Source organism: Leptonychotes weddellii, chromosome 6, assembly GCF_054177405.1.
Source record: "Leptonychotes weddellii isolate Sample4059 chromosome 6, ASM5417740v2, whole genome shotgun sequence".
NCBI classification, from domain to species: domain Eukaryota; kingdom Metazoa; phylum Chordata; class Mammalia; order Carnivora; family Phocidae; genus Leptonychotes; species Leptonychotes weddellii.
In genome coordinates, this window is record NC_138374.1 from 31,412,455 (window position 1) to 31,421,098 (window position 8,644).

Sequence of the window (8,644 nt, forward strand, 5' to 3'; positions counted from 1 at the left end):
GATGGGTTAGCCCAGTGATGGGTATTAAAGAGGGCACGTTCTGCATGGAGCCCTGGGTGTTATGCACAAACAATGAATCATGGAACACTTCATCTAAAACTAATGATGTAATGTATGGGGATTAACATAACAATAAAAAATTTTTTTAAAAAGATCACTAGATATAGCCCTGCGTCACACCCCGATGAGTACTAGGCTATGTTTTCAATTCCAGCCCAGGTACTTATTAACTACAGGAGTTTGAGTATATCACTTAATCTCTGTGGACTCCATTTTCTCATTTGTAAAATGGGGTTAATAATAATTCTTGCCTACTGTACCTAATCTTTGTAGAGTTTAAAGGAAATACTCATTTTTTTTTTTTTTTTTAAGATTTTACTTATTTGACAGAGAGAGACAGCGAGAGCAGGAACACAAGCAGGGGGAGTGGGAGAGGGAGAAGCAGGCTTCCTGCCGAACAGGGAGCCATCAATCCCAAGACCCTGGGATCATGACCTGAGCCAAAGGCAGATGCTTAACAACTGAGCCACCCAGGCGCCCCTAAAGAAAATACTCTTAAGTGGGGGGAAACATCTTTTCTGTTTCTGGCTATGTGAGAGCTGATTCTTGATATTCGTAATAGAGTACTTCCTTTTAAGTTCCTTAGTGGGGCAGAAGTGTCACCTGCTGTTCTTTCTCCCTAGGAAATGTTGGCAGTAGATGCCCCAAGGAGACATAAGGTATCCGTCCATGTTCTTGCCAGGGAAATGGATTCTTGTAAGTATTGAATGTTGACTTTTTTTAAAGTATATTTTTAGGTACATGATGGTTGTCCCTTGCCATTGGCACATCCCTTAATAGAGCATCAGAGAGTAAAGAGGTAGAGAAGGGGACTAACTGGAGGCAGGGTCTGCCCTATCAAAGCAAAAATAAGGGGCAAAGGGAAATGAGGCAGTGAAGGAGAGAGCCAGCAGTAGGTGGCCAAGCTGGTCACAGCTTTTCAAGAAAACACAGGATATCTTTGAAGAAACTGTGTGGGACCACTGCATGCAGTTTATCTGCTCAGTCCTTCCCATCTTCTGTCTCTGAGTGGCTGAGGTTTACCCCACAACCATTAGCTCCCCTGGCCTTCTGAGTTGTTTTACTGGATCCTTCCTGGTGGTCAGAGCCTCAGGGTCCGGTGAGGCCAGATATGGGCACCAAAGTTGCTGTGGGCAAGGCTTTATAGCCACAGTAACATCATGAACCATCACTGGGGACAGTCTGGGTAGGAAGTAGGACAAGCAGTCAAGGTCTTAGGGAGCAGGAAGCCTGAGAGGACATGGGCCTGGTACAGTTTCTTAATGAGCCAAGTCCGGTTTCAAATTTTTTTTTCAAGTTGCCCTTGTATGCCAGTATTTATTAAGTAAGCAGTAAACCTTTCATTTTCTTCTAGGTCCTGTGGTTGGAGAGTTCCCATGTCAAAATGATATAAATTTGTCACAAGCACCAGCCTTGCCACAAGTAAGAAATGCAAATGTCATGTTAGATTACATGGTTAGAGGACTTCCTACTTAGAAGGAGCTTTTTCATCAGGACACCTAAGACGAGAGGTTTCCAGTCACCAGGCGTTTGAGCCTCTACATTCCCCTTAAAGGCCGGGTCGCCATTCTGACAGCTTCCAGGGGTCATGCCTTTGTCATCTGCAGACAGACTGAGCCTCTGAACTTGTTTGCCTTTGCTTCTAGTTTGAACAGTTATGTTGCTCTCCAGAGAGTTATCTTCAGCCATGTCGGTACCTAGCCCCTTCCATGGTGCCATCATATTTTAATCATCTGGAAAGGTTGGCATTTACTGGTAGGAGGAGGAAACTGGCAGTGTGACCAGGCCCTTGCTGAGTAGGTACACCAACCCCTGCATCCTGCTGGAGACTTGAGTGCCAGCTCTTGTGTCCTAACCTTGTGTGCCCAGAGGAAAGCCAAGCGTCTTCTTTCTGGCCCTGGGTCCCACTGAGGATGCTCACCGTAGGTTTGCATAGACCCTCCAGCCCTACTGATCGAGGAAGATCAGATCATAGTATGTGGGGTAGAAACTAGTGTGTATGTAAAAAAAAAAAAAAAAAAAAAAAAGTTGATGTCCTAGTAAGTCTGCTTTTTTAGACTATAAACACTAAGAGAACTTTTTTTCTTTGCAGCCTGAAGTGATTCAGAACATGACTGAGTTCAAGCGTGGTTTGCCACTGTTTCCCCTTGTGAAACCACATATTAACTTCATGGCTGCAAAACTCTGAAGATTCCTCAAGGGTGGGAAAGTGCAGAAGGATGCATCCCTGAGCCTTCCAGGGGCTAGGAAAACAACCTCGGCCACTTTAATAGTTTCTGGTTCACTATTCGAGAGACAAACAGAAAAAAAAAAAAAAAAAAGGAGTTTGTCAAATGTCATTATGTAGAAATAGTAAAAATCCAAAGTAATTAAATTACAAAATCTTATAGATGTAGAATATTTTTTAAATACATGCCTCTTAAATATTTTAAAACTTTTCTTTCCATTACTAAGAGAAATTTCCCTTCTATAACAGTACTTAAAATGATGAATGATATTCCTATAGAATCTTCCCTTCCCTATTCCGTAAAATAGTCACTTGTCAGAAGACAATATGTTAGGTTTTTTTTTCCCTAAAAGCCTCCTAGGTTGACAGAAAAGGCTTTAAAACCTTTAGAAAGGTGTAATACCTTTTTAAAAACTGATCTTCAAATTTGCTTTCTACTTGGTGGTTTCATGTAAGTCAATGGAGAACATTAACATTGGGCAAATAATGAACAAAGCTAAAATAATTTTCTTTTATTATAAATGAAATTGCTGATTACATAAGGCATGGTTTTAATCTTTTTATAAAATTTGAACATGTTTTTTATTCAAACTAGTAAAATGCTGGAAAACCCTAGAACACCCTACTTATTTACAACATTAGAAATATAGACTTACCTTACATCAATTTTGTCCCAAACTGAATTTCTCAGGATTACTGTGATTTGTTTCTTTCTGATTGAATTATTTTGACATTCTTGTTCATAGTTGGTTTGCAGTGTTCCATCAGTTTTACCTTTTCCCATCAAAAACATTTATTGTATTTATTTAATGAGTACAAATAGGGTCAACTCCAGATCCCACTGAGTGTGTGACATGCTTTTCCAACATCAGCTATTATAAACACGTGTAACTTTTTACTGCCATGATATTGCAGTCGGTGTATGAACCGAAATATTTGCCCCATTATGAATTTAAAAGACAACAAGTACAAAGCCACCTTTTTGAAGGTATAAAAAAATAAAGCCTTGATTCTTAAATAGTGTCATCTCCAGAAGACTCTAAAATCCCTTTTTGCTACCAGTCTAATATTGCCTTAAGTGTTAAGTTATTTTTTGAATATATAAATATAAACATACAAACAGAGATGAAGACTGGAGTGGACTTTTAAAAACTATTTTTTTCATGAGATACTATTTTAGATGAAATTGTTACTGTAGATTTAACAGCTGTTTTGAAATATTTACTGTTGTTCAACCTTGCTTCAAGAGAAATTGTGAATATCCTTCCACACCCAGGCACTAGTAACAGTACGTGGCCCCATTGTCCACTAACTCAGGCAAAGAACAGGATGGCATTCTACGATGACATCTTACCTCTACGGGAGTGATTGGCCAGGACTTCTTTCTGTAGAGTCATGTCTTTTCACACCTTAGGTTTTCACATTTGCCATTTCCCGGATAATCTACATTTGGGGCAAGAATGATAGAATCACACCTGTGGAGGCTGCTTTCGAAAGCGGGGCTCCATTTCCACTGTCAGATAAACGTGGTGCTGTACCCGTCTTTTTACCCCTACCTGCAGGAGCTTCCTTGTGGGAAGCCTGTCTTTGTCCATCAGAAGGTGCGTGAGCCATCACTTCCTTCTGGTTTTATGCATTTGTAGACTATGCAGCTTTTCATGAAACTGCAAATATATACAAGAGGGATCTAAAATTAGCCCTGAGTGTTTAAATCCACCACTGTAAGAGTAAATAATCCACCTACCTTTTCTGTGGAGAATTATGTGCTATGGAGTAATTTTTAGCTCTTTTAAAAAAAAAAATGGGTGAAATTTAACAGTGTCATTTTTATGAGAAAGTCACATGAAGAAATCTGAAAGGAATCTCATGTAGTCTTCCAGGAACCTGGATTGTTGTGCAAGGTGTTCCAGCATCGTCCGGTTGCCACATCGGATCTCGAGCTGCTGTTGGATCACTCAGGCATACCAATGGATTCATTGAAATGGGTCCACGCTGCAGTCCATGAGCAATAACAGACTATCCCGGATACTGCTGTTTACTCAGTGCTTAGTAAATGAGATTTGTGGGAAACAAACTAAGTTATTACTTACGACTTTTTAAAAAAGTCTTCTTTTCGCCTAGTTGATGTGGAAGGGAGAGCATGTGACACAGCCAGTATGGTGGAGTGCTAGGGTAATCCTGTTTACAATAAATTGCCTGAATTTAACCTCTGGCGTTTGCATTTGTATTATTTTTACAGATTTAGTGGCCAGCCTACCTCTCAACATCCCGATTTGACAATATTTCTTGCTTTCATTATTCCTAATGCAGAAAGCAGTGAATTGGTTTTTTGGAAAAAAAAAAAAAAAATTTCTCCTTTTTTTTTTTAGTGTATCTGGGTGACAGTGATTTAGTCAAATAAATGGTTCGATTTCACACTCATAAGAGTAGATCGCTTTTGTCAAAGGAATCTTGGTGTGAGAGGCTGAGCTCCTTGCTGTGTGTATTGTCACTGACCCCAAACCCAGAAAGATTTGTCCTTGGCATTCCAGGGAGAAAAAAAAAGAGTAGAGAAAAACAAAAATATTTCCTCTACAGCTAGTTTTGCATCTTCTTGCCACATGTCCAGCAGCAGGTTAGGCAGATATTTTGTCCAATTACTGGCCTCTGACGCCCTGCCAAGATCATCTTGCTACTAACGTGGTTGCCAGCTGGCTTACATGGGCATTTCAAGAGGAAATGCGCTCATTCCTCACTTTGCAGCCTAGACAATGGTGCAGCCCACACAGTCAGCACTGTGCTCAGGGATGATGCAGCAGCCCTCTCCAGAGGCCCAGGGCAGCCCCAGGTTTTAGGGCGTGGGGCAGTGTTCCCCTCGCACGGTGCATGGAGGGTATCGTGTGAGCTCCTTACCATATTCTCTAATATAGCTTTGCAGAATGTTTAGGTCTATGGTGAAAACAAAGGATTCTCACATACTCACCTCCCCTTTGTAGGGGTGGTTCCTACCCTCCTAATCTTTCCCTGGCAGGGCCTTTGACCAGTCGGCTCTGGATCCCAGGTACTCCGTGCTGCCCGTCAAATGAAGTCGATTGTCCCTGTCAACCTGAACACTGTCCGCCCCGAAGTTTCTTGTGTCAGCGCCCGTTGGTGCCCTGAAATGCTGTTCTCACCCAAGGCCAGCTCTTCAAAGATATTATGGCATTTTGGACCACTCATGCCCTAAAAGAACATTAACCTCACAAAGTACTTCATAGATTGCAGACCGCCCTCACAGACTTCTTCCACAAAAATCTTTTGATACGGAAGGACAGTGATTACAAATTATCTTCATCATGCCAGTTTTTCAGGGGTGGGAATAGGCTCAGAAAGGCTAAACCTTTGGCCCAGGACCGTGCAGGAAGCACAGATTGAAATCTCCACTCTGATCTCTAAACTTGAGACCTCATCGTTCCATGTGGATTTCCTATAATAAGAGCTACCAAGTCCATGAATGTACTCGTGGAACAAAGTAGAAAAGCATTTGCTTTTGCATTTGTATGAAACTTCACCATTTTCATATGTACCATCTTAGTCTCCCAACCTTTGCCTGTCTTGGAGGGAGTGAGACCAGATCTCACAGTGGAGGCGTCTGTCCAATCCGTGGTGGTTTCTGCTCTGCTGGGCTGTCTAGTGTCCCTGTACTCGGGTTAATCCAGACCATGCCTCCTGGCCTACTAAACCCTTAAGTAAATGCAGGCTCTCCTTTCTGGTGCTGCTGGAGTGATGAGAGTCTCTGGGATCCTTTAGGAAATCGAGGAAAGGAGTGCGAGGAAAAGTCCAGTTCACCTGTGACACCAGCCCTCAGAGACAACCACATTTAGCTCACGGGGCTGTTTTGCAGTTTTTTTCCTATGCAAACAGGATGGGGTCATAGATTCAGTGTTGCAGCCTTTTCCTTCAATCGTCTATACTGAAATTTTTCCACGTAGATACTCTTGAGGAAAAAATGTGATTTCGTTTTTGTTGTTGGGTGTTTGGTGTCATGTACTGTCGTTTGTTTATCAGATCCTCTTTGTAGGATGTTTAGGTTGTTTTCAAACTTTGATGCGTGATAAAGCTCCTTGTGCTGAATATGTGTGTGATTTTCTGGTTATTTCTATTTTTAAATTGCTGGGTTATAGAATATGAATATATCACTTAACCTTTTTCAAAAATTTTACATCTATAGAAAAGTTGTGAAAGTAGTATAATAAATTTCCATATGTCTTCACTGGTTTTATGTCTGCTACATATTGCTCTCTTCCTCTTTTAAGTCGGTCGCAGACATCATGACTCCTCACCCCTACATTCGTCACCAAGGCTCTCCTAATAACAGTCTATGGCCATCCCACCCTGAGCGTGCCCGATCTTGTCTGATCTCGGAAGGCTCTCCTAATAACAAAGGCAATGTGCGGTAAGGAATTTGGCCTGACCCAAAGGAAGGACCAGCCTTTGTCCCCTTTGTCTTTGTTTAGATACGATATACTGGTAAATTTGACAAATGAGATAGATAACTTTATTGAAAGACACAAATTACCAAAACGGACATGAAAAGAAATAGAGTTTGAATATTCCTGTATCTGTTTAAGAAATTGAATTACTGTTCTTCCCACAAAGAAAATTCTAGGCCCAGATGGCTTCACTGGTAAAATTCTATCATACATTTAAGTATGAAATTATACCATCTTATGTAATATTTTAGAAAACAGGAGGGAACTCTATTAACAAAATATTAGCAATTTGAATCCAGCAATGTATAAAACTTGATGACAAAGTGGGGTTTTCTCAGGAATGCAAGGTTGGTATAATATTTGAAAATCAATTAGTATTATTTACCATAATAACAAAATTGAGAAACCACGTGAGCACTTTACAAAGTTCCCTAAAAGCATTTCACAAGGTTCATAAAAGCTCTCAGCAAATGAATAGAAGGGAACTTTTTCAACATAATAAAGGGAATTTATAAAATACCTAGTGGTAACAAATTTAAGGATATACTGTTGAACACTTCCCCCCCCAAGATCACTGAAATGAGGATGTATGCCTTTACCACTATTCAGACTTGTATTTGAGGTCCTAGTCGGTGCAGTAGATTAGAAAGGGTGAAGTACAACTGTCTATTCACAAATGACATGAGCACATACAAAAAAAATCCTAAGAACTAAAAAAAAAAAAAAATGCTACTACTAATAATTAACAAGGTTGCAGGAGATAAATCAACATTAAATCAATTGCATCTCTGTATACTGTCAACGAAATTCAAATATAATTTTCCATAACACCAAAAATTAGGGGTAAATCTTTTTATTTTTTATTTTATTTTTTTTTAAAGATTTTATTTATTTGACAGAGAGAGCAGGAACACAAGCGGAGGGGTGGGAGAGGGAGAAGCAGGCTTCCAGCTGAACAGGGAGCCTGACACAGGGCTCGATCCCAGAACCCTGGGATCGTGACCTGAGCTGAAGGCAGATGTTTAACAACTGAGCCACCCAGGCGCCCCAGGGTAAATCTTTTTAAATGTGAAAAACCCTGTATACTGAAAACTTCAAAACATTACTGAAAGTTTTAAAGACCTGAATGAAAGGATATTTGTGTCATATCCAAGGATTGGAAGACAGTGCTTTTAAGGTATCTGTTCTCCCCTGTTGATTCTAAGCAATGCTTATCAAAATCCCTGCAGGATTTTTTGGCAGATATTTACGAGTTGATTTTAAAATTTACATGGACATACAAAGAATCTTGAATAGCTAAAATAATTCTGGAAAAGAAAAAAGTTACTCTGATAGCAAATCTTATATAAAACTGTAGTAATCAAGAGACTCCTGGGTGGCTCAGTAAGTTAAGTGTCTGACTCTTGATTTTGGCTCAGGTCATGATCTCAGGGCCGCGGGATTGAACCCTGCTTCAGGCTCTGCACTCAGTGGGGAGTCTGCTTGAGATTCTCTCCCTTTCCTTCTCCTCCTCCCCCCCAAATAAATAAATCTTAAAAAAAAAAACCAAAAAACACTATAGTAATCAAGATAGTGTGGTATTGGCCTAAGGATAGATAGAGACCAATGGAAGAGAATAGAGGGTCCACAAGTAGATCCCCGGGTTGATTTTAATTGACTTTTGACAAAAATGCTATGGTAATTCAATGGGGGAGAAGCAGTCTTTTCAACAAATGGTTCAAAAATAAATAGCCTTATGGGAAAAAAAAATTGAACCTCAACTCTAACCCCACAGTATATACAAAACTCAAAAAAGATTTAAACAAAAACTAAAACTATAAAATTTTTAGGAGGAAAAATATTTTTGAAGTTTGGTAGACAAAAGTTTCTTAGAGTGCAAAAGGCACCATCAAATTTTTCAAGTTTA

General features: G+C 40.0%; 1 protein-coding gene across 1 annotated transcript in view; it reads left to right on the forward strand.

Moving 5' to 3' along the window:
* IDE (insulin degrading enzyme) overlaps positions 1-4,493 on the forward strand; it is an 83,296-nt gene extending 78,803 nt beyond the window's left edge. Inside the window, exons 21-23 of the mRNA XM_081823081.1 lie at positions 684-756; positions 1,415-1,482; positions 2,153-4,493. Of these exons, the coding sequence (XP_081679207.1) occupies positions 684-756; positions 1,415-1,482; positions 2,153-2,248 (237 nt within the window). The 3' untranslated portion in view covers positions 2,249-4,493. The remainder of the gene's footprint in view (positions 1-683; positions 757-1,414; positions 1,483-2,152) is intronic.
* Positions 4,494-8,644: the final 4,151 nt, after the last annotated feature.